We start from the raw sequence: 27585 nt of genomic DNA on the forward strand, positions 1-27585 counted from the left end.
GGCATGTCCATTTCCCATGGTGCTCTTCTCATTTACACAAAATGCTATGCGAAAGAAGGCAAACTGCAGTGTTGAGTGGGACAAAGGGAGTCTGTGCTGTTTGCTGAGATTCGGTTAACCCCAAAACAAACAAAAAATAGCAGTACCTCACTAGTGAAAGAGAGTCTATAAGCTGATTTGTGTCCATTCTACATCTGATCTCTCCTCTTGAAGCTGTAGGCACCATGATTGAGTGTTTACACAGCTTAAGTTAACTGGTGTTCTGTTGGATAGCATGTGCAGCAGAAACTTGGATTAACCCTACTGGAAGAAAACATCTTAGTGCAATTTGGATCATCTTAAATTTCAAAATGTCTTAACTGGTTTAAAATGGGCAATGCTGCGATCTTGGCCTGGATGGGGTATTGGTGACTCTTGGGTGCTGTTTTTCTGGCGGCTGCATGCGGCGCTACTGGGGATGCCTGTGCCGGCGGACGTAGGTTGCCGGCCTGGCGGCTGCACTATTCCGGGGTTGGTCCGGGGGAGGCTTGGGGTTCTGGGGGCGCTCTGCCTCCCGGTTGGGGTTACGGCTGGGCCTGGGGGGCTTGGGTCCTGGTTGGTGTGCCGCCGGGAGCATGGGTTGGTGCATGCGCTTGGGCCCGGCCCTGGTGTGGGGGTCTTCGATGCATCGGTGCCTCCGCGGGGGGGATCCAATAGAGGCAGGGAAAACGGGCCTAACCTGGGTGTCTTATTGTCTTATGTAGTCTGGGAGTTGAATGAGTGATGGGGTGGGGTAGTTTTTCCTCTGCTGTGGGGTCTGGTGGGCCGCCCCGGGCTGCCATGGGCCCTGGTCTGGATGGGCTTGGGCCCCCCGCCCTGGGCAGATTTGGGGTAACGGGGGTGCCTATGGGGGTCAGCGGGGGAGCTGGCTCCGAAGGGGGGGGTATTTTGCCCCCTCTGATGCTTTCCTCCCCATCCCTAAGGCTTCACTTCTCCCGCCCCATCACACCAACACATAGGTAGGGTTTTGAGGTGCGGGTGTGTCGCTGGGATGCGGGGGAGGTGGTACTCCTCTGTCTCCTCGTGGCCACCTGCATCTCAATCACACATTACAGCTTAGACATTCTCATTACTTACTGTCACATGACACATACATATAGGGCCTTGGGGGTGGGCACACTGAATGGCATCCGGAGGGCGGTCTGTTCATTCAGCCTTCCCTCTGGTGCCAGTGCCCACTTCTCAATTTTAAGTTGCACATAGACATTGAGGGCTCTAGGGAGGGGACGAGCTGACACAAGCTTGTGGAGGGTGCCCCTCCCCTGTTTTAAAGCACCCCTGTTTTAAAGCACCTTAGAACAACACACACCAACACTACATTTGAGCGGGTGAGGTGAAGCATGGGGTCTCTTTTTTTTTTTTTTTCTCACACCCCTGTTCTCTGTTCTCTGTCCGGGGCCGGGGGCTGCGAGGATGAGCTGGCCGCCCGGTCGGGGTCTGGGCTGGTGGTCTTCTCTGCTGCTGCGGGGACCGGGGTGGTCTTCCTGTCCCCACGCCAGAGCGAAGGGGGTTCAGCTCCGGGATCGGGCGCTGATTACCCCTCTGGGGGTGGTGGTGCCTGGATCTAGGAGTATAGAGTGCATATAGGGAGTGTGAGTGTGGGTACCATGTCCATTTTTGTGTGTCTACATGTGGGGCGAGGGTGAGAATATTCGTTGCGTGCTTGAGGGTGGGAACGTATGCTTGTGTATATGTGTGCTTGTTCGTCTACGTCTATGTGTCAGGTCGGGCCTTAGACTCCACCTCACTCATCATCTCAGTCGACCCCCACCCCACCACCATGCCCTGCCGGTGGAGGATGCCGCCGGTGCATTGGTGGTTTCTCGCGCCGGGGTAGGATGCTCGGGTGAGCGCTGGCCCACTCTCGGCGGTCGCTTGGCGGGGCCTGGCCCTACTGGCCTTGCTGGGCCCCGGTTGGGGGGTGGGGGGCCCTTGGATCTCCGGGCCCAGGGCTCGGTCTGCCCTGGTGTGGTCGGCTGCCGGCGGAGCCTGCGGGCTTGCCGCCACGGCACCCTGGGGTGTCTACACTGTGGCTGTCGGATGTCCCACCTTCGGGCTCTCCTCTGCCCTTTTCTGGGTGGGGGCCGCAGTTGTCCCTGCGGTGGTTCCCCTGGGGGTCCCGTGCCCTGGGGGGCCTCCGGATGTTTGGGGCCTGGGTCTCTTCCATGCCTGCTTCATGCCTTGCGGGATGGGGCTGTTGTTCCCCACACACACACTATTAAACATTTACATGGAGGAACCTTATGAACACAAGCGCGCTCACACACACAGGTGTACACTCAAGCATTCACATTGGTGTAAAAACGGGTGCTCACTGACACACATTGTTCTGATCTGCTGTTGCTTCAAAACTTATTTTGTAATATTAGTTATGCGTGTTGCTCAATAACATTTAACATTTAGAATTTATTGTGATTCATACAGATGTTGGTTGTTGCTGCAGTTTCTCTGATGTTGTGTCTTCTGTTGTGTCTTCTGTTGTTTTCTCTTTTTGTCAGCAGGTATCGAAGCAAATTGTCTGTTTTTTTTTTTTTTTTTTTTTTTTTTTTTTGTCTTGTTTTTTCCTCTCTCTCTCTCCCCCTTCTCTGTTGACTTTATCCACAATTTTTTTTTTTTTTTATTTTTTTTTTTTTTTTATCATTATTATTATTTTTATTATTATCATTATAATTATAATTATTATTTTTTTTTTATTATTATTATTATTATTATAATTTTTTTTTTTTTTTTTTTTTTTTTTTTTTTTTTTTTTTTTTCTCTCTCTTGTTTCCTCTGTCCCCTGGTCTTGTCGGTCATAGTATGGTTAAATAAAAGGGTATATAAAATTTAATTAATTAATAAAAAATAAATAATATAAAAAAAAAAACAAAAAAGGCTGTGAATGATGATAGCATAACTACACATACGTACTGTCATGTGTTATCTGTGTTACTGACAGGCCAAAAAAAAAAAAAAAAAAAAGGGGAAAAAAAAAATAAAAAAAAAAAAATAAAAAAAAAAAAATAAAATGGGCAATGCTAGTTGTTACTGACACAAGCTAGAGCAGCTTAATCAGCAAGGGCCCAAATCATACCGTATACTATGCAATAAGATATAATTTTGGACAGCTCAAAAATACAGAAAAGAACAGAAATATTGTGAAATATTATTACAACAGTTTTTTCTCTTTAAAATGTAATTTATTTATGATTTTCTTTTGTGGCATTCAGTGTCACATGATCCTTCAGAAATCATAATTTCATGCTGATTTGGTGCTCAAATTTTTTTTTTTATTATTATCAATGTTAAAAAAAAAACCTGTAGTGCTGCTTAATGTTTTTGTGGAAACCACGGTTTCAGGATTTTTGATTAACTAAGTTCAAAAGAACTTAATTAATAATGTATATATCTTTACTGTCACCTTTGATCATTTTAATGCATCCTTGCTAAATAAAATTACTTTTTTTGGTATTGATCCCAAACTTTTAACTTATGGGATATTTATACATTTATTTATTTTTATTTCTTAAGGTCATGCTTTATAATATTATATATGATTTATAATATTCATATCTTTAAAATATTTCTGAAAGTATTATTAAAAAACAGGTTAGCGCAACAGGCTAGTCAGTTTAGTCTATTTTAGTGAGTGTTTACACAACACCGTTTTCAACTAAAAATGAAAACTTATGTTTTGGCCATTCGTTTACATGACAACGGCATTTTGGGGCAACTTTTGAAAATGGGTTGTACACTTTCACAATGCAAATTTGTGAAAACTGTGACGTTACGTGCATGCATATGAATTCAGATGCAAAGTGAAATCGCCAACTAGTGTCCTGGCATGCAAAAAACAGTGCTTTTAGTCTTTTTGTGGATCCATGTGAAGAGGGGTCTTTTTGACAACACTGTCGTCTGTACGCAATACATTTTAAAAAACTTTTCCATTTTAGTGCAGTTGTTGTCATGTAAATGTACCCACAGAAGGCACTTATTAGCTGGCCTAATATGAGACTAGGCGAACCATGTTAAACCAGCTTAGACCAGCAAGCCACTTTAGACAGGTTTTTGTGAGCAGTTTAAGTAGTCCAGTCTGTGTTTTCATCAAACAAAGGGTACATAAACATATGGGAGAGCTCTGGTTAATGACTAGATTTGCTCATCCGTGTGATGCGTCTACCAAGGGCACTAGTGGACAGCAAGACATATGCACTGGGTTCACAGTAAATGTCAAGCAAGCTACAGCTGCTAGGTCCCAGATGGGTGATCTTTAACTGCTGCCATCTCCATGACCTCACCTGGTAAGGTGCCCTCTGGGGAGTCAGGGCGCCCTGTTTCTATTCCAGACCGAGCAAAGACTGAATATCCACTGTTCCAGGCCAGTGGCATCATCCAAAGGAAAAATGAGTGTAGATAGAGGGAGAAAAAAGGTAGTAGTAAAAGTTTGCAGCCTTTGAACCACATAAATAAATGGAGGGAAGGTTAAAAAAGGAGAGCTAAAGGATAAAGAGAGAAAGAAACAGGCCTGAAATTCAATTCCATCATCTAAACTAAGAGAAGCAGAACGAAACACACAAATATGGTGCATTTTTGCAGCCGCTCCTCTCAAAAAAGACAGAGAACATTGGAGACAGAAACATTATATTGAGCGCAAAGCATTATCAAAAGAGCTGGAAAACAAAACAAAGAGGTCCAAAACAGAAGAGTGTGAGACTAAGACAGCTCCAGCTGAGTTGCCATTCATGAGTAGTTCAGCTAAACAAAGAATCTGAAACACTTGCATGATGGGATACTAGCAGTGGTGGAGGTTTCATTTGAACTTTGGGGGATGCTTGTGAGTTGGACCACAATCGAATGATTAAAGCCTATATAAACATCACAGCTAGTTTTCTTAGGGCAAACTGCATTAAGAATGTGATATTAAATAAATAGTTTAATACAAAATGAAAAATCTGTCATTATTTATTCTGACTAACCACCAATCTATTCGAATTTCTTTTCAACACCGATAAACAAACGTATTACAGTCCTTGTCCCACAATGCACCTGTCAACATGTTCCTCTGATGATTCCTGACACAACATAAGGTGTAAATAAACCTCGGCAAACACTTTTCCATGACCTTCATCAATGCAAGTTCCCAGAACAGCTGGAACACATAAATGTAGAATCCTTTCAGCTTAACATGCCTATTAGAGCCCAATTATAAGCATATGCTAAGAGTGGGCCGTCTAGAGGGGTTCAGAGACACTCTTCTCAACGGGGGAGAGCTCAATGTCACTAAGCCTTTATTCTTTCTCGAAATCCCTAGAGACACAAAGCCGAGCCAGATGAACAGGAGAGAACAACTGACCACATTTACATGCACATTTTCCAGTTTCAAGTCTTTATCTTGAAAGAAGTTTATATGATTCACATCGATTGGAATATTCAGAAAAACATGTAATCAGCATATTTAGAATAAACTGAAACATTTTGCACCTGCTACTGTCTTGTGGAAATACAAGAGATGCTTGCTCTTGCCACTTATTTTTATGTATTTATCAGTAACGTGATCAGAAATTGTCATGCATTCATTGGAATATGACCATATTCTGATGAAAATCAGAATATTCTTGTGCATACACATAGTCAGTGTGTGAGATCCACAACATGTGGCACAGTCCTAGTGAGTGTCCACGCTTCAGGCTTACTGCGTCTGACTAAAGAAAAACATGAGGGGGTCTTAGAAAATGACTCAGTACTGAGATGTATAGAAGATAACAAGTTTTTATTATAAAAAATAAAAAGACAAGACACCAAAGGCGACAAAAAGAGCGAGATTTGAGAGTGTTTGCTCGTTCGTATCTGTAACATGCAAAGTTTTAGTCTTCAGTGCTATCAATAAAATTTTTGTTTCTATACGTCTGTTTAACTTTGATCCAACTTTCCTAACGCACTGGTGAAGTACTGGACAATTATACAGAAGAACTGAATCGAATGTTTGATCTGTGCTTGTTAGCATGCTAGATCTCTTTGATAAACCAGATAGGTGCATCAAAATGATCTTGATCAAACAGAGAAAAGCTGGATTTCTGGTGTTTTATAACACTAATTACCAACAGATCCTTTCATTCATCCAATTACCTGCAGATAAAAACTTGATAATATATAACATAATAATAGAATAAAATAGAATTAGTGCTGTCAAATGATTAATTGCGATTAATTGCATCCAAAATAAAAGTTTTTGTTCACATAATATATGTGTGTGTACTATTTATATTTATTATAAATACACACACATACAATATATATATTGAAAATATTTACATGCATGGCCTAAAATTAACACTCGCCAAGCACCAAATGCGAGTAAAAATCGACATTGGCGAGTACATGTAACAGTGTCAGTCGCTAGTTGGGGGGTAAACTTTTGATGGCAAGCTTGTCCCAAGACACAGTTCTAATACCTTTTACCTCATAAGATATTGCTGCTTTATTTCAGAAGATTAACTTTTCCATTCTTCATATCCCGAGAATGTGGTGACACATACCTGGGGTTACGCCGCCTAAACGGTGCAGTGAAGTTTGAAAGGTTGCTCATTCTGCTGTACGCTGAGCTGGGCCACTTTAGACAGCGCACCAGTAGTGCTTCAATGGACGAAAAAACACACAATTATGTAAAAATATGCGAATTTGGAGAGTTACCTCATAAGCGTAGCCTTAAATGACGGTAAAGAGTTTGGAGAAAATAGGATACTGTATGTGTCAGATCCGGGTCATGTGCATCAGGTTTTAAAGAGATAGCGCTGCTTTTAAAGTAAAACCTGCTGATGTCTGTCAGTGATGTAAATCATAGAACAAAAGAAAAAGAGAAATCACTCAACTGCTAAAAAGGCACCAATAAAAACATTTAAAATATACAAAATTTATGTTGTTACATTAAATTGGAGGTTCAATGTGAAATTATGACAATACAACGATTAATAGTGATTACTTATAGAAAAATGTGTGATTAATTATTTTTTTAATCGACTGACAGATAGCACTAATGTTAACCTTTTATAGATTTTAGATTTCAGTTTAATTTCTAATTTTATTGGTCCCCCCAGAAAGAGATCGGGACAGGCCCCACCCCCTTGGCCCCCTTCAAATGTTCAGTTCGATAATCACCTTGTAAATATGTTTAGTCATTGTAGTAGTAATGACTGCCTATTTTTGCAAAAAGAGTTTTATGGCCGGTAAAAAAATATTTTGGCCGGTAAATTTTATCACGTCACCGGCCAATGGCACGTGTGGCAAAAAGTTAGTTTTAGGCACTGTTTACATATATTTACATGTATATATTTATATTCATATAATTTATATTATATATAAATTTTTTTATATATAAACATAACACATTTTTCTTAAGTATATACATGCATGTGTGTGTTTTTATATATATGTAATAAATATAAACAGTACACTCATGTGTTATGCAAACAAAAACTTTAATTTTGGATGCGATTAATCGCGATTAATCGTTTGACAGCACTAAATATAATATAATATAATATTATATAAAATAAAATAACTATACTATCAGTCTATTTCAAACATAATTTTGCTCGTGTTTGCTGGCTTTTTCTAGAACTGTGTAGAAAAGGCTATCAAATAAATACTATATTTTAATATAATATAATAACTATCATTACATATATATAATATTTATTTGATAGTCTTTACTACACAGTTCTTGCAAACCCCTGCAAACACATGAGCGTAATCATGTTTAAAATAGCCTGTTCAGCCTCCAGAGCTCGGAGGTGTTTGACAGAGCCTGTGCAACAGATTTATGGCAAAAATATGAACAGCTGTTGGAGTTTAATTTATTTTTGCCGCTTGGCTGGCTGCTTTCTTTCTTTGTCCAGTACGGGCCCAATCATTTTCTGGAACTGTAGCTAAGGGGTTTATTTTTTCCCCCCCAAATGATGACGTTAGTACATTTTCTTTTTCCAGTCCTATTTGATCTACATTTAATTCCGGTTAATTTTCAAAATATAACATCTACATAATGTATTTTCAATATTGTTTAAACCATTTAGAAAAGGCCCTTCAGACAAACGCTTTCCTTGGCACTGTACAAATTGCTCTGTGAAAAATTCCACCGATTCACAGAAAATGAGAGGCACAGCAGGTAGGCTACTGATATCTTTAATGTTCCATGACAAGAAAATGAAGACATTCCTTAGTGGACACTGCAGAAACCAATAAACCACTTGAGTATTTTAATACCCCAACCAGAGGCGCTTTGGTGAAACCTTCTGCACCAAATGAAAGAAAACTAGGAAAAATTATTATTAGAACTATATTTCTACTACTTCTGAAGAATTTTTTTTAAATAAAAATGGTTGAGATTTTAGGTTTAATTAGTTATTTTTCTGCCTGGAAAGGAAAAAAGCAATTCTTCCAAGCAATTGCGAATTAAGCTTGACCTTTAGAACGAGCCCTGGTGTTTCACAGTCAATGAACTAATTGCTCTGCGTGTGTAATGGGGCACAGAGAAAAAGAGCAAGAAAGAGAGAGACGGAGAGAGATTTACACAGACAGTCCTCCAAAAGATCACACGCTCACATATGCACACATATAAATCACCTTCAATGAAGGCTGATTACTATTCATTTGTTTAATACACACTTGACAGCTAAGACGCACACGGGAAAGACAAATCACAAATGAGATGCCTTTAATTTCTCGCTTGTTTCTCTTAGACAGCAATGGGATTAAATGGAGAAGTCTGTTGCTTCTCAGATTTGTCTTCTGAGAAGAGAAAGCAGTAATCTCATGTGTCTCTTCTAGAGTTTTACAAAACCTGTGCTCAGATTCGCCAAGATATCAAAGTCTGCAATTAAAAATTAGATATTGAAATATTATGTAATAATATTATGAATTTAGAGATTTTTAGCAATGACTAAATTATTATATTACTCATTTTATGGCACTATAATCTTTTGCAATGTCTAATGTAGTGTAAGAAGAAACATCTGAGACAACTTTGATACTTTAAGGTGAAATAATAGCTAAATTTTGTCACTAGTGGCACCAAACACAAAAATAATGACATAAATGAAGAAAAAAATGAGGAATAAAATAATTCATTTGGTGTCCAACACAGTGTTGTGACTGATAAATAAATCTTAAAAGCAATTTTAAATAACTGAAACAAAGCTGAAATAAAATAAAATAAAAATATTAGCTGAAAACTTACAAATTTAAGAGCTATGGATAAGAAAGTTTAAGTTGAAGCACTAAAATGTATAAATCTGTATAAATTATAAATTATAAATAGAATTATAATTGTAAATAGAAAACAGAAATAGAAAATTATAAATAGAATTGTACATAGAAATAAACTAAAATAAATAACCCACACACACACACACACACACACATGCGCGCACACACACACACACACACACACACACACACACGTTGGTTTTTGTGGTTTATGGGGACTCTCCATAGGCGTAATGGTTTTTATACTGAACCAACTGTGTGTGCTATTGCCCTACACCAACCCTACACCTAAACTTAGCCCTCACAGGAGACTTTGTGCATTTTTAGATTTTCAAAAAAACACCATTTAGTATGTTTTTTAAGCCTTTTGAATTACGGAGACATAGGCAGTGTCCTCATAAACCACCTTCATATTGTAATACCTCTGTCATACCCATGTCATTATACAAATTTGTGTCCTCATAAACCACATAAGCATGCACACACACACACACACACACACACACAACCACCCTCAACAGTACATATTTAGTATAGGTTCAATTAAATCACCTTAATGACACTCCCTGATCCATCCACAAGGTCAACAATTCCTCTAAAAGCCTCATTCTGAATACTTATTATTGGAATGAAAACAGTTTAAGTAGCCTATTGCAAATTCAGTCACACATCTCTTTAAAAGCTCAAATTTGTGGGTGTATTTAATTCGCTATTAACATTTCACTGCGTAGGTTGAGTGATGGTCGTTCAACACGGATTAAGGCACAAGAGGATGTTGATCAGTGAGTCTTGTATGAAATAAAGAGACGCCTAGTTTGACTGAATCATTCAATCTTGATGTGAAAGCCAGTAACAAAGTAATTTTCTCACTTTTACTTTCAAAAGAATAACGCTTTGAAAAATGTGGGGGAAAAAACACTCTTGTGTGATCACCTAATACCCCTGCACTTCCAAAGTGAAGGTTGAACTACATGCCTGCAATTCCTCTACGATTAAACTCTGAGAACACAATGCCAAAGTGATTTTTTTTCTGCTTTTGCTGTCTGCATGCACATTTCATCATATTACAGCATGTAGAGAAACATCTCTCTGTTCAAACGCTGCCTCCTCTGGGATTCTGATTTATGCAGCTTCCTGTTATTTACCACCCAGCTTCCTGTTCCCCATGAGAGGGGTGGGTGGGTGGTCTGGGGTTTTGATTGCATACTGAGCCTTTGGAGCTGGTTTTAGGCTGAGTGGCTGAAACCATGTTGGGAAATGACAAGTGGTTCCTCGCGCATCTACTGGTCAAGCCCTGACAAAATCACTCCATCTTTCCTCAATTGATGAAACACAGCTGGCAGATTTCTCAGCATGCCTGACTTTCCAGACTGGTTTATGCTGGTTAGTGCTGCACTATAAACAATGCTTTTAATGTAAAAGGGCTGCAAAAATGTAAAAACCAGTTAGTTTATTAACTGGTTAATTATTATTATTTTTTAATGAATAAATATTTGAAATTTTAAATGAATTAATACTGTAAGTCCGCAAGGATGCAATTTTTTTTATTTCAATCAAATGCTGTTCTTTTGATCTTTTAATTTATCAAAAAAATCTGAAAATTCCACAAAAATATTAACCAGCACTATAAGAAATTAAGTCAGTGTATTATGTTTTCTGAACAATCACACGACATTGAAGACTGAAGTAATGACTGCTGAAAATGTAGCTTTGCCATCACAGAAATAAATTACATTTCCAAACATATAAAAACAATAAACTCTATTATTAAACTGCAATAATATTGCATAATATCACTGTTTTAACTGTATTTTCGTGCAAATAAATGCAGCCTTGGTGAGCATAGATGGACTTTGAAATCTTTAACAACAACAAAAAAAAAAAAAAAATCTTATCAACCCCAAACATTGGAATGATAGTTATGTAGATAGAATGTGAAATGTGAACCAATATAAACCATAAATAAATAAATAAATAAATAAAATGTAATCAGATGTGATGAATCATACCCCTGGGAATGTTCTGTTTTCATTGTGGCTCATATGTTTACTTGCTAAATATTTTTAAAATGTGATATGTGCTGGTTAAGCTAGTAAACAAGCTTGATGGGTACACCAGCACAGATGAAAACACACACATACACACAAACAAAAAATAAAAATTGATTAAATAAATAAATTGCAGCATTGGCCTGAGTGTTAAGATCCCTCATGGCTTCAAACCACTACAAAGTATGTGCATATAAAACACAACAAAACAAAACTATGAATATGATAATATGCATCCGTTTAGTAGTCATTTCAATGCTCATTTCATAGTTCAGGTATTCCCAAACTGCCAACAGTACATTGAGTATTATCACTTATGACTCAACCCTGCTGAAACACAGCATCTGATTGTCTGTGTGGGTGAATAATGGGAGCGTAGTCTCTGCTCTGAGGAGATCTGTGGGTTTTTAAGAGTTTGTGCGTGTTTGTTTGTTTTGCGCTGAGTGACACTGAGGATGACAGGCTTACTTCACAAAGAGCGCAATGGGACCCAAACCAAGGCCCCCTCCTGAGACGTGATTGATGGCAGTAGCTCCCGAAACCACTGAAAAGAATCTTTAATGAACAGACTTTCCCTCAAGATCACTGCTAAACGACGAATGGACGTAATGACGAACTAAACTTGGAGTGCTGAAGCAAACAATGAAAACAGTTGGGCTCTCAAAAGTACGTTGATTAGGACGAGTACTGTGGCGTGTGAACAGTGGCCCCGTGTGCGAGCGAGGCCGGCTCTAAATGTAGTCTCAACAAATGAACTGACAGTGTGAAAAATGGAGTCCCTCCTCTCAGACACAGAGGTAAGACCCCCTGCACACATAGCAAACGTCTGAATGGTGCATTAGTGTCACTCTGATCTTAATGGCACATTGAAAGGGGAACTTGTCATTTTTAATAACACTGGAAGCCCTTAGAGCTCCATGTTCATCTGAAATAAGATTGGGCTGTCACCCTGCTCTCTCCCTTCACATTAAACTACAGCCGCTACAAATACATGTCCTCAAAGATTGCATAAAATCAAAATGAGAGCTTTATGGCTTTTAGCCTGTGTGTGTGGTTTAAAAATTCAGATAGGCACAATTAAAATTTACAGTCTTTCTATTCTGGGAAAATTAGCTAAAAATAAAAGTACTACACATAATTTTGTCTTTTCAATTTTCGAAACTTATATTGATGTTAGAAATACATCAATGAGAAAACTGTACTTCATGTGCTATTTAATAATGCTGACATGAGTTGTTGGCAGAAAATCGATGGATTTAAGAAAGCAGAATTTTTTAAAAAGTACTATTTAAAGCTGCAGTCTGTAACTTTTTTGGGTTAAAAATGGTCCAAAATCAATATTTGAGCAGGTACATAACCAGCCAGTGTTCAAAACTCACATTACTTTACCCCGATTCACAGCAGTTAGCTTATAATAATGTTTTCTAATTTTACAAAAGATTTGTATTTGAAAGACAACCAGTTCAAAGGGAGCACAGTTTGCTTTTTGGGTTGAAATAATTTTTTTATATGAAATTCGAATTGGTACGACAATTAGATTAGACAGTACAGAAACTGAAATCTACACGCTAATACACACTATAGCCTACTCTTGTCAAGCAATGCTTATGTTGTTAACATTAAACATTTGAGAATAAAGTATAACAATAATAATAATTTGCACGGTTTGATGTGATATGATCTAACCGATCGATAGATTTGGTAACACTTTAGAATAAAGTTCCATTTATAAACATTAGTTAATGTATTAACTAACATGAACAAACAATGAACAATGCATTTATTACACTATTTATTAAAGTTTGTTAATGTAAGTTAATGAAAATACAGTTGTTAATTGTTTACTCATGTTAGTTCACACTACATTAACTAATGTTAACAAACACAACTTGTGAATTTAATAATGCATCAGTAAATGCTGAAATTAACATTAACTAAGATTAATAAATGCTGTAGAAGTATTGTTCATTCTTAGTTCATGTTTACTAATGTTGTTAACTAATGTTAATAAATGGAACCTTATTCTAAAGTGTTACCTTAGATTTAATTACCATTGGTAGTGCGATTTATTGTAATGCTTTTTTCTTCAGTTGGTCAGAACAAACGTGGCAGACTTTTTGCTTACTTGTTCAGATGGCAATATGTGACCTTGGACCACAAAACCAGTCTTAAGTCGCTGGGGCATATTTTTAGCATTAACCAAAAATACATTGTATGGGTCAAAATTATCAATTTTTCTTTTATACCAAAAATCATTAGGATATTAAGTAAAGATCCTGTTCCATGAAGATATTTAGTGAATGTCTTACCGTAAATATATCAAAACTTAATTTTTGATTAGTAATAATCATTACTAAAAACTTCATTTAGACAACTTTAAAGGTGATTTTCTCAGTATTTAGATTTTTTTGCACCCTCAGATTCCAGATTTTCAAATAGTAGTATCTCAGTCAAATATTGTCCTATCATAACAAACCACATCAATGGAAAGCTTATTTATTCAGCTTTCAGATGATGTAGAAATCAAACTTATGACTGGTTTTGTGGTCCAGGGTCACATATTATGGTGAAAACTCTTATTTGGGCCATATATTCCAAAACGTAGGCTAGAATCTGTGATTCCTAAGTACAGTATCTAGTACCAGTGCGGTGAATGACAGCCAAACATACTCCTCAAAACATTAGATTCATCCGCACTGGAGCTGTGCCAGAATACAACCCCACACATGAAAGATAATTCCGCACAGAGCTGCAATTCCCGGTTTTCAAACAGAGATGGCGACAAAGAGGCAAAACTTACGGACTGCAGCTTTAAGGCTGATCTTTTAAATTTGTGCTTTTGTATATTTACACGTAAATAAAATTAAAATAAAATAAAATAAAAGTGTGCTTTGTGCTTTAGTAGGGTATTTAGCACACTTTTATATAATAAAATATTTTAATATAAATCAATCAATCAATAAATGCTGTTATTTTTAGCTTTCTAGTTATCAAAGGGTTTTCTGGTTTTCACAAAAATATCAAGGAGTTTTGACACTGTTTTGACATGGAAGACCGGATTATTGGCTGCTGGAAATCAATCTTTGATTTGTATACTTATAATACACTTTACACTGTGTGTAATATACACTTTCATCAAAGTTGTCCTAAAACCAAAATGCACTCTTGTCTTAGGACAAATTTGATGAACTTTTTTTGATCCACTTCAAATGTTGACTAAACTCAAACCTTAGCTATAATCTTGCTCCGCTAGACAATGCAAATAACAAATAACTGCTTTTAAGGACTTATATTCATGGAAAAAACACCTCAAACAACTTCCTAATTCTCATTTAAACAAGCTTGTTGTTTTCCGCTTGAAAATCCAGTAACAAATAAAGTCAGTACTGTCAAACCCAAAGACCATGTCATTTTGTTATCTTATTAGGAAAAATGAGTGCTGCGGTCACACTGCTGCATTCTGAGAGGCAAACAATTATCTTTATGAGCTTTACTGTCAGTCAAAGAGCTGCATTAGAGCAGGTAGCCCGGCACAGGTGTAGCACTGACTCACCTGCACCCCAAAAACCTTCCCAAGCATCTCCTCTTTCCATGGCCAAGTGGCAGTGATGAGTCCTGATGGGGAATGATAGCCTTATTGAGCCAATGCATGGGCTCTAAGTCATTTGTTTTGAGGAGCTAGAGCTGACAGTCCCAGCTTTTCCCCAACAGCTCCCAGAGAAATTGACTATAAATCAGCTTATCACTTTCACCCCCTGACAGTTTTTCAGACTTCCAACATTTTACTGAATATGAGGACTCGGAGTGTTGACAGGGTCGGGCATTTTAAGCCGCCTTCCTTGTAAGGGGGGAAATAAACCCATGGCAACATAGTTCTGTGGATTAAGTTGCTGTTATTTCGACAGTAATATCACCAGCTCCCCAGCAACTGTGAAATACCAATATAATAAATAAAAATTCATGCTACCAGGCAAACATCTTAAAAGTTTTAGAAATTTGTTCTGGGAAGGTTTAGAGAATAATTGTGTTCAGTGTGGACTGTCACACACTAATGGCTGGATCTGATGGGAAGCCGATACTAGTTTTTTAAACATTTATTAAATCTTATGCTCTAATTTTTTGAGTCTCTTATGCTTAATAAGGCTGTATTTACTTAATCAAAAATAAAAGTAAAAACTATAATGTGAAATATTATTACAATTTTAAACAACTGGTTTCTGTTTCAATACATTTCAAAATGTAGCCTTGCTAGTTAAAATGCTATGGTTTTGAAATGTTTGAAATTGCCTTGTTTTAAGATTACAATATCACTAATATTTTTAGCTTTATTCCTAAAAATGTTTTAGCAGTAGACTTCATATTTCTTAAAAAGGTACTCTTAAATGTACAGACAATATGAATGCAGGTAGCTCATAATATACAACAGCGCTTATTAAACTCGATATAGAAGCAGCAAGGAAAGTGTGCAATCTTCCCTCAGGGATGAGGCAGTGGGGATGGGAGCATCTTTGAGATTGCAAAGCAAGGTGCAATAGGCAACTCCCGTCTCTCGCCAGACTGCCTGTGTTTGCTTATAAACTACTGGACTGGATGGAGGCTGCTGTGCTATTTACTTTGGCCACCTTCTCAAAATCTCCGCTGTCACGTTCTCTCAGCACCACTATCCTCAAGTAATGGCTCCCAAATCCCATTCCAAACATGCACATGTGGACTTGGAGATAGAGAGGGGGTTTGTGACAGACAATAACCTCCTGAATATTTAAATTTAGATTTATAAAAATATACATTGGGCCGACTACCTCAAATGTCATTCATTGTTGGAAATTATAAATAGCACATATCTCATAACACCACACTATCATTCAAAAGTTTGAGGCAATATTGCATTGATATTTTTAAATGCTTTTGAAAATTAGTCTCTTATGCTCACGAGAATGCATTTATTTGATCAAAAATACCAGTGCTAAAAATGCTATTATAAATGTAATATATTTTAAAATGTATTCTTGTGATACCAAAGCTGAATTTTGAGCAACTACAACAGTCAGTGTCACATGATCCTACATTTTTTTGTATTATTTGATGAATAGAAGTTCAAAATAATAGCATTTATTTGAAATGGAAATCTTTTGTGACATAATAATGTCTTTACTGTCACTTTTGATCAATTCTGTAAAAACATATAAAAATAAAAAAACTTAAAAAACTTTAAACTCTAAAATAACTAATGAAAGTGGCTCATAAGCGACTTCTTTGGGCACACAAATCGCACTCACAGGAAACACAACTGATTCTAATAGAGTTAGCATGAGAACATGCTAATTAGCATGTTGCTAAACTAACAATTGGCCTGTCAAGATACAAAGCAGGACATAATGCTATATCATGCAGAAAAACACAGCACACAATATCAGGCAAAATAGTTTTTTTTAAAATTAGATTTAACTTTAGTTTTTTAATATTTATCATTTTGTCTGCCATCTTGGATTTTTCCCCCCACCGAGCTTATCATTCTGGGACTTCATTAAAACGCAATGCCCTACAATTTTTAGGCAGCACAGCATTAGTTTAGGTACCTTTTGGAATAGTTTTCATGTCGCGCTCTATGATGTCTTAAAACGCTGTCACTGTAGGCAGCTCACTAGTTTTTGCGACAGATCTAACATGTCTATTCCTGCACCTTTACGTCTTACTGATATAAGTAACAGAGCGAGTCTTGAATTATATGAGTCCTGTGTGACCTAAAAAAATGAGAGACTGGGAATTGTCTCATGTATTTATCTTCATTTGTTTCTGTGTGATCTAAATCTAATTGTCTTTGCGGGTCTCAGCGGATTCTCCCCTGGTTAAACACATTACACCCACATTAATAAATCATGAGCTGCACTGTCACAAGGAAATAAATTATGCTAAATAATATCCTATAACTTCTGTAACTAATTAAAGCCGTGTTGATGACTTTAGGGAGCGGATTCTGCGAGGCAGATCCACAAGCTCCATTTGTTTGCCTCTTCAAGTTCTCTCTATTCCGAAAGAGACCGTGAAGACATCAAGGAGACCGAAGTGACTTTCTTCTCCAGCTGACAACGACTGACAAGATCCCTTGTGGGACGTGAAGCTGTGCGAATTCTCCAGTTAAAAAACGAAGAGTGCATTGAACGGCAATGAAGACTCATGGAGAGGCTCTCAAGAGGGTTGTGGAGGATCTCGATTTTCCCACAAAGCTGTAGCTGTGACAGGCTGCCAGGCCCTCTGACGACGACCTTCAGAAGCACACATCAGGACTGCCAATCCAGCGGACCAACAGCACCGAAGCTGCGCCACATCAACTGGGCTTCACTTTATGGGTGGCATTTTGAGGCTTGTTCTTTGAATGCGAGCACTGAAACTAAACTGATCACTATAAATACTCTTAAAGGGATAGTTTACCCAAAAACGAAAATTCTTTACCTTCAAAAGATCACAAACAAATTATATTTTGAAGAATTTGTATTTGTCTGTTCACTGGAAGTCAAGTCAAGATGGAAGTCAATGTTGTTTGGATCAGCATTGTCACTGTCAACTAAAACGTTTAAAAAACGTTTTTGTTAATTGAAATAAATCTGAAATAAAATTAATATTAAATGAAAAAAATTTGATGCCAAAAATTGTTGCCTAACTGAAATAAATAAACAATAAGTACTAAATAATAAAATAAAAATAAAACTTAAAATAAAAGCTAAATAGAAATATTTAAGGTAACAAAAGCAAATAAAATAAAAACGACAAAAGCAAACATAGCAAAATCACTAAAACCCAAACTAATATAATATAATATAATATAATATAATATATATATATATATATATATAATACTAAAATTGTATTAAATATTCTAAATTCTAACAGATTTTGCTAACAGATTGCTAAATAGAGATATTTATAACAAAAAATAATAAAAAAGACAAAAGCAGACACCACAATTACTAAAACCTAAACTTTAAATACAAAAAACATTCAAATAAAAGCCAAAATATAAAAACAAAAGAATTCAAAATATAAAAAAATATTGTAATATAAATAATAATAAAATTATATTAAATATACTAAATTCTAACAGATTTGGAATGACACAAGATTGAGTAAATATTCTACAAACACGGGCCTTGTGATATGGTCATTGGATTTAATAAACAACATCCCACAAATTATTCCACCGGAATTCTTTTGATAAATCCTCACTCTGTCTATTTTTGTTTTAAAATGACGCCTTTTTTCCCCTTTTCCTTACCTTCATTTTTCTAATCCCTATTAACATCCTTTACCGTGGGAATTGTTTTAAACTAGGACTCAAGGTGATGCTCTCATACTCTCCTCACCAAAAAGTCCAAAAATGAAATCAAAAAAGAAACGGAGGCATACAATAAGGAATCCAACCTAATATAATCCTCTTTGCTATCTTGATCTTGTAAGCCATGGCTTCGCTAATATAAAAACCTTGATGTGTGACACATCAGAACCTGATGGCGTGAGAGGCTATAAGAGAGAAATGATAGCTGGAGCCGGCGATCCATCTGACATCTTTGACACCGTAGCTTGCAAAGCACCAACAGATCTAAAGTGAAATGTTCATTCTGTCATCTGAGATGCTTGATAAGATTGCACGTTAATGACGTATCCACCAGAAGACCAGATTGACTGCCAGACATTTCTAGGTGATTTAAAGATTAAAGGATCAATCTCTATTACAGATCTGAGCCCGAGGAAAGGAGTGCAGACATTTGCCTCTGCGGTTTTTTTTTCATCAGCGATACACTACATCACTTCTGTCCACCTTATAGAACCTCAGCACACTTGCCCTGCAATGCTTCACAAATCTTATGACCAATGGTGCAATCAAATGCACAAAGCCATGGTATAGTACACTTGCATACTGACTAGGGCAGTGACAATCGTTGGCCTGCTGTCACATGACCAGTGGCCTGAAAGCCCTGGACGGACACGGAACTGAAATCAGAATGAAAGAATCTCGTCTGCTGATGTGGAATCGGGATAAAAATGTAATACATATAAATTGCTCCATGGATCTGATAATAAAGTTTCATGGCTGGTTTGCCACTTAATTGAGTACAGTTTTTGACATTTTAATTACATATTTGCTCGCTATTTCTACACACATGAGCAGACGATGGACTATTTCATAAATTATTCGCTGAAATGAAAAAAGCAAAGATGGGAAGATAGAGGGGAGAGAAAAATATCTTACATGCAAGAACTAGATGTTTACAATTTCGGGGAGAAAAGTGAGTAGCGTTTTCCTACTCACCGCTAAGATAGTTGTGGATGGACACCAATACATCACTATGTAGTTTTTATGGCTTTGTGAGTTGTTGTTACTACATTGCTATGCAGTCACTAGGGTGTTCTGAGTGGTTGTCATTGCGTTGCGACATCTGGTTGCTAAGGTGTTCTAAGTGGCTGTTAATCCATTGCTATGTGGCTGCTAGAGTGCTCTGATTGGTTGTTGTTGCGTTGCTATGCGGGTGCTGGGTGTTCTGACTGGTTGGCATTGTGTTCCTATGAGGTTGCTGGGGTGTTCTGTATGCTTGTCATTGCATTGCTATGTTTACGGTTGCTGGGGTGTTCTGAATGGTTGTTACTGTGTTTCTATGCGGTAGCTGGGTTGTTCTGAATGGGTGTCATTGCGTTGCCACATATGTGGTTGCTAAGGTGTTCTGAGTGGTTGCCACCGTGTTGCTGATGTTCTGAATGGTTTTTATTGTGTATCTATGACATTTCTGGGGTGTTTTGAGTGGTTTTCATTGCTTTGCTACACACTGTATGTGGTTATTAAGGTCTTGTAAATGGTTGTCATTTTTTGTATGTGGTTGCTGTTCTGAGCAGTTGTCACAGCATTGCTATGAGTTTGCTAAAGGCTGGAATACACTGACAACGCAATGACACCCATTCAGAACAACTTTTGCCCCGCTTTACAGTTTGGATAAGTTGATGTTAGTTCCCAAAATTCAGGGGCAGTCTGCAGATTTGAGTTGACAGATTTCATAGAAAATTGTGTAGTGTATGATGGAACAGACTCTGATTTTTTAGCTTCAGACTTTGATTCCATCCAATCAGAGGATATCAAACATGTTTGATATTTTCAGACGATTGTGTAACACTTTAAAACGACTTTAAAGTCTGGTAGTGTGTAATCCTCAGGCATTTACTGTCTGATGTCTAGTGTTTTAAAATTGGTTAATTTTAAAAGTCGTGTAGTGCATTCCAGCCTTAAGTTGTTGTGAGTTGCTATACGGTTGCAAGGTTACAACGCTATCTTGCCCTTAAAAACAGCTAAATGGATGCAACAGAATGGAAGAGAATGCAGGGGTCTCAAGATGCATTTCTTAAAGTTGACGCCATCTTAAAAATGCAAGCAACGAACAGCACAAGATGGCCAAAGATGTCAATCTGAATGTGTATGAGAGGATTTCACAATGAAAAAACATAGCACATATGCAAGCATAGAATTATTAAAAAATAATAAAATAATAAAATAAAATCCATATAAACTAATCAGTCTCACTATTTGATTAGTCACCTGTTGGAAGATTAGGCAAACTAAGAAGACAGGCTCTAATAGCTTAAAACTCTCCGTCCAAGCACTGCTTCCAGTTCTAAATAGGATTTTAGACCCAGCTGTGACACTGAAACACTGACAAAATAACCAATAAATGCTTTTCCTGACCTTACAGCTAATGCAAGTTGATGATCTGCAACATATTTACATATTACAAAGCCACTCTTTAAAAGCTTAGACACAAACAGAAAGCACTTATAGCCAAGTTGAGGGATTACACATTGCAAAATAAGTACAAAATCAGATGTTACCTTTGAAAGGTCACCCACTTCCAAATAGAAACAGATGATGAAGACATTCCAGGCGACCCACAGAACCAACCAGACTGCATACTGTGAAAGAGACAGGAAGAGGGTGTTTGAAAGACCTATTTTAACCTCAGACCCCCCAAACAACCAACTAACCAAATACACATTTGCATATGTGTGATTAATTGGCCCGTAAAAGCATAAGTGGGAGATTTTCTCTGTAATTAATTCTCCGATGTGTGTTCCTTAAAACATTCAGCCTCCACAAATCTGGAATCTGCCAAAGAAGCGTTGCAGGCAGACGATGCATTTCGCAGTGGAAGCAGGAACCCTGTGTGGGAGTTTGTGAGGGTGGCTCGCTCCCTGGTTCATGAGCTAACGCTTATCGAAATAGCGGGATGTGATTATAAAACAATGAAACAGATTCCCCAGAAAAATCGCAGCCGGCGCAGGGGGGTGTCTTTAAAAATAAAGCAAATTTTGGTTAAATAAACACAGGTCTCATCATGTTTCGGAACATTAGGAAATGCAGCAAACCAACATTACGTTAAATTAATTTGTTAAAAAGACGAGGGTATTCGCTCATGAGCATTCGCAGCTCGTAGCATGTTTTTACTGATTAAAATGTGAGAGGATGCCACGTGAGAACTCCGAGGTCTGTTAGGCAGCCAGTGATCTTTAGATAAAATAACACTTATTTGATCCAATTCAAAGTGAGACAGGTGAGTGCAAATGAAATACTGAGCGAAGGGAAATGCAAAATCAATTTGAATTACCTGATGGGACTTGAGCGGAAAAACCCAGCCTTTAGCGCTTGAAAATGAGCAGTTGGCGACATGAATTTTGAGTAGCTTCCAAAAGTGGCTCTAATAGATAGATCAATATGGACTTAGCTTTGATAAAATGAGCATGTGCAAAGACACTACAACCTTCCTTTACAAATGTACCAGCTCGATTTTAGGGTTGTGCACCAATCAGATTTTGACCGTTTTTATTCAAGTCCTTAATTTGAACTGTGGTACAGTAAATACCACAGAAAACAGAATTAAAGAAAATGGAATTAAAACAAGCTTAAATTCAAATAAATTTACCCCCCCCCCCCCCCCCCCCCCCCCCAAAAAAAAAAGAAATTAGCTACAAAATCAAAGTTTATCAAACTTTGAATATTGGCTTAATAAAACCTTTTGAAAAATGTTTTTAAAGCTTTCAAGTGCGAAGGTGGTTAGAAAGACAGATATTCAATAGACAGACAATTTAGTAAACTTCTTTTCCTGTCATTCAAATTCAACCTTCCTGTTATTGCATGCCCAGTTTGACTGAAATCGCAACTCATGAAGCAAAGCTACCGATCCAACTTCCACCAATAAATTAGCTAAGTTATAAGCTGAAAGCTTTCATTTAGAGAAGATGACTAGCTAGCTACAAGCTACATGGTGAAAGTAGTTTCTTATATAAGCTACTTCATAGTTTGAATAAATATAGAATAATACAAATACTCATATGTAATTTGATCTAATACACATTTGTTCATTTGCTAATTGGTCATCAGTTGGTTTCTGTACAACCAACAAATGGACACCCAACTTGATTTGTAATATATTGTCAGGGAAAATGTAATGAAGAGTCTGTTAATGCTACCCAGCAACTCCAGTCAATAAAAGTCAATAAAACAGCTTTGCTAGCGGAACATTAAATTACCTAAAAACCTACGACGCTACCACTTCAATACTGAGAATTAGAATTAGGTAGTTAATAAACTTAGCTAGTTGTAGCAATGCTACTGCTCAATCTTAAGTGCAAACATGCTGGTTGGTTGGGTTTAGCTGGTCTTCCAGCCTGGTCATAGCTGGTTTGCAGGCTGGTTTTAGGGTTTTTTAAGAATTCCTTTAGCTGGGAGACCAGTTAACCAACCAGCTAAAACCATCTAAACACCCACTTAACCAGCTAAAACCAGCATGGATATTCGATGATTGCTGTGGTAATTGATATGATCTCGAACAAAGTTGAGCGTCATTGTAGCCATTTATTACGGCTGACCTTGTATGAGATGGTTGACCCACTTCGGTGGTGTCAGTCGCAACATAACTGTTCTTTATTCACAGATTTGAAGTTCTGATACGCAAAAAATGGTGAGCACCTCAGGCTAGGGCCTAAGATCAACACATCCCTCTTGTCTACAAACTACAGCATGGTTGAAGTATCTCCTGCTTTCCATGCACTGCTGTATAAGAATGAGCCTCCTCCGCATGTTAGAGCAGAAGGGGGTCTAGACGGAGTGATTGACTTCAATTAAGTCTCATAATCCAGCTTGATATCTCTAGCACCCATTCCGAGTTGATCCAGTGGGAGGAGGTTATAAACGCTTCTTCAGCGAGGGCTGTTTCGGCCTAACCTTTCCCCCAAGAACTCAAGCTCGCAAACGGTGCGCACCAGACCGTTGAGACTCGGAATTTTGCCATCTTGAAATCTGACATGTTGTCAGGACATTAGATACAGAAGATGTGGGCATGTAGTGGAACCTCATTTGGCCCTTTGCCAGCCACTGGAACGTGCCAAGTTGAATTAGAATAAAAATTTATCTGGCTTGACAGCATCCCCAAAACGGATATAAGCAAGAGTAATGTTCGAATGTGAGCAATTTATCTCTGTAGGAGGCTCTCTCTCCATCTCTCTCTGGCCCGGCCACTGTATTGTTTATTCCAAAGGGAGACATATAACACTAAAAAGGCAATCTTCTTCATCTCAGCTGGATGACATGGCCCGACTCACATTTAAGCCAATGACCCAGTCCGTCAGTACATTGATATCTCTCTGTTACGCTGACCAGGGTGTTAAATGTCCGTTGTACTCAGCTGTAGAGAAACGCTGTCACAACAAGCGGTCTAATCTCATCCATGCTAAATGTGGTAAAAGGCAACTGTTCTCCCTTAATATCATATATTAGGCATGACTTGATTGATGGACTGGACACCACTATAGATCATGCATTCAATTGTCACTTGAATCATTTGTTGCTGATGCATTTTGTACCTTAGTTAATTTGTATAGTGATACATTAACACAGCAATCACTCGGATTGAAAGATTGGACCAGAAGTACCATTAGGAAAAGAAAATCATTTTGATCCATCTTAAACATTCTGACCAATAAAGGAAGAGTTTACTCATATCCCTGCTGAAAAAAAGGAAATCTAAAAACCAGCAAAAACTGGTCTTAGTTGGTATCCCAGGCTGGTCTGTTGCCTTGCCTGGTTTTGCAAGGGTTTTGGGCACTTTTCAGCTGGTCAGGCTGAGAGACAACTGGCCACCCAGCTAAACAACAGTTTAGCCAGGCTCAGAGACTAGCAAGACCAGCTAAAAACCAGCCTGGCCAGATTAGGAGACCATTTTAAAGCCATATAGAAAGCTATTATAGACTCTTCGAGCATTGATGATCAATCTTAAACTAGCCTAAACTGGATTGTTGGTATTAGTTGGATGGAAGACTATCTTAAACAGCTGAGAGCAGAAATTAAATTTAGGCTGGTCTAAGCGAATGTTGGTCTTTTTTATGTAGCAAAACAAATTGAGGAGAAAATGCAACATTGTAACAATTTAGTCCATAGTCAATGTGCAAAAACAATCACATCCAATCAGAACATCTGATGCGCAAGTGCATTTATGGTGCAGGATTTTAGACCAATGAGATTCCACAGTGGGCAAGGCTAGCCAATGCAACAAGACCAAACTGTCAAAATGTCTTGTTGCTTATCATGGTAGCAAAAGGTTAGGATAAAATCTTATATTTGTTGCTTATTGTTTTGTTGCATTGTGCCTGGCTAGGATTCAAAGTGAGACATTTTATGACACCAGTGGTATAACAATAAAACAAAATGACAGCATAAACTGCAGGGGGGAAAGACAATATATGTAACAACCTGAATATGAAAATACGTGGAAACTCACCCCGGTCACATATCGCGGTCTGAACTGTACTGTCCCAAAGAGGCCTAGAATCACTGTGATGATATGGATGAAGTTTGTGAGGATTGGAGCCCACTGGTATCCGAGGAAATCAAATATCTGTCTCTCCAGAATGCTGATCTAGAAACCAAACACAGAGAACAAAGAAACTGATTTACAAAGCAAAGACAAGGACATGTAAGCATTTATTTGCATAAAGGCATAAACAGATTTCCTTTTAAGCCAGCTTCAGGGGTTGATGTTATGACAGCACTCTGATGTCAGCTGGAAGGCAGGGTGAGACGATGGGCCGCGGGGCCACATGTGAAAGCACATTCTACATGCAGCCAGAGGAATACCCCTGTCACACAGGCGATTAATTAGGACCGAGACGTGCCGCTCTACGGAGTCAAACCCCCCACCCTTTTGCAAAAACCAGAGACAACTCGGAAATTAAAGCCTCGCAGCTCTGGGTGCTCCAATCTCAACCACTGATTGGACATGACACTGATGTCAATACCACAAGCTATGGCACTTCCAAAAGCAGACCAGGACGGGGTCACAGCTTCATCCCCAAAGGACCTACAAGCAGCCAGCCTCATAAAGCTAATGCTAATAGCACCCGTGTCTCCAGCTGCATTCACAAGAAGCTCCGTTTAACAACCTCAGATGTTCAAGGTCTTTTTTGGGAAGGAAACCAAACAAAAATCATGCCATTGAATCACTTGCTTTTCATTGTGATGTAATGGGGGATAGTAAAGAGCAAAGATTCAGGATGAAGGTTGTTAAATAAAGCTATCGAGGTCACAATGACATTCGAGTTTTCAGCGGTTGCATTTTCAAACATCTACTCAAGTGAACATCGATAGAGGCTTCAGAGGGTTCAATAGCAGCATGAATATCAAATGACTTTGAGTCGCACTGAGATGCTGTATGTAAGTGTTTCCTATTCAGTGCTGTTTTTGCAGCAGGAGAGACCCTGTTCAACCCTACAGCCCACCCACTGGATCAAACAAATAAAATATTTCAACTTTAATTTCAAAATACAAAAATGTTAATAAAATTAATTCTGTAAATAAAAAGCTCCAAGAACAAGCAGCATTGTCAAAAATATAGCATAAATACTGGAGGCCTTGCAAGTCAAACTTAAACTATCATGAGGAGTAATAATACTAATTTAAGTATTACAAACCTTGAACACAACAGTTCTTGCTATATGACACATGAATAAGAATAAAGTCCTGTGGTTCAGTGAATCAGAATTTAATTCAGTAACCACTCTGACAAAGTGATTCATTTAGTGAAGGATTTGGCAGACTGATTCAAACTCTATCATTGTATCTTATCTATAAATCTATCACCCGTGAACAAAGCTCAGGAGTCTATTAATCTGTGCATCCTGTTCAGTTTTGCCCAGTGATGACCAGGTTGTGACCCCCTCCGCCCATGATCTCCCCAAGGGATGCGTCTTCTGTTGTCTGGGTGTTTTCTTTGAGCTTCTGCTAGCGTACATCTGGTAACCGTGCCTGTCCCAAACACTTATGTCATCGATCATAATGAAAGGTATTATACTGACAACACCAAGCAACAGCACCGCACTTGACACAAGTCTCTAGATTAAGAATCGTCACAGCTCTAGGGTGCAGATGAGATTAGTTTTTTGTCAGAATAAAAATGACTCCCTTTCCAAGTGGCATCTACTTTTTTTTTTTTTTACCACAATAATGTTCTGCCTTCCCATTCAGCCTTCAATGGCACCAAATAATTCTCTGGTTTCTGTGTGTTTTTATAAATCATGGCATGTGATTTCCCCCTGGTCTAGCTCTTGTTTATTTTCACTGTCCTCCATATTTCCTCTATGAAACAGAAGGATGAAAAGACAAATGCATTACCATCTGTTTTCTTAAAGGAATAGTTCACAAATTAAAATTCTGTTATTTACTCACCCTCATGTTGTTCCAAACATACAGACTTTCTGAGACACAAAACAAATTCTGAAACATGAACTAATTATACCGGTTGCTCTATTCTATGCAATTAAAATGCATGGGAACTGACGCACACAAAAGTACCATAAAAGTATCACTTCAATAAGATTCATGTGCTATATTGTAAGTCCTCTGAAGTTGAGCAATAGCTTTGTGTGAAGAAACTGAAATTTAAGTTGTAACATAAAAAAATCTGATCTAGCTCTCCTTTGAATGTTAAAGAGAATTCTTGGGAGAAGTAGCAATGCCCAGCTTGTGTACAAATCATTTTTAAGAGTTAATAAAATGACTAATCTTGTTGGCAAAACTTGTCTGAATGATTGGTTCAAGAATCAGATTCTCGAGTTCAACTCACTCCATCCAGTCACAGTGGATAACAGTTTACTGGAGGGGAAGATTATTAGTAAATAATGACTCAAAATTGTATTTACTCACATGGTTGGCTTCAGAAAACTTATAATATAA

At 37.9% G+C, this 27585-nt stretch overlaps 1 protein-coding gene across 2 annotated transcripts in view; it reads right to left on the reverse strand.

The window, feature by feature from the left end:
• The window catches only part of LOC306843741 (sodium/potassium-transporting ATPase subunit beta-1-interacting protein 2), a gene marked incomplete at its 3' end in the record, with an annotated part of 175843 nt that overhangs the window by 100270 nt on the left and 47988 nt on the right, over positions 1-27585 (reverse strand). For both annotated transcript variants that reach the window (XM_079375388.1, XM_079375389.1), the window contains exons 2-3: positions 25136-25273; positions 21195-21275 (exon numbers count right to left, since the gene is read on the reverse strand). In XM_079375388.1, the coding sequence (XP_079231514.1) occupies positions 21195-21275; positions 25136-25273 (219 nt within the window). The remainder of the gene's footprint in view (positions 1-21194; positions 21276-25135; positions 25274-27585) is intronic.

Source organism: Barbus barbus (assembly GCF_936440315.1).
Source record: "Barbus barbus genome assembly, chromosome: 24".
In the NCBI taxonomy this organism is placed as follows: Eukaryota; Metazoa; Chordata; class Actinopteri; order Cypriniformes; family Cyprinidae; genus Barbus; species Barbus barbus.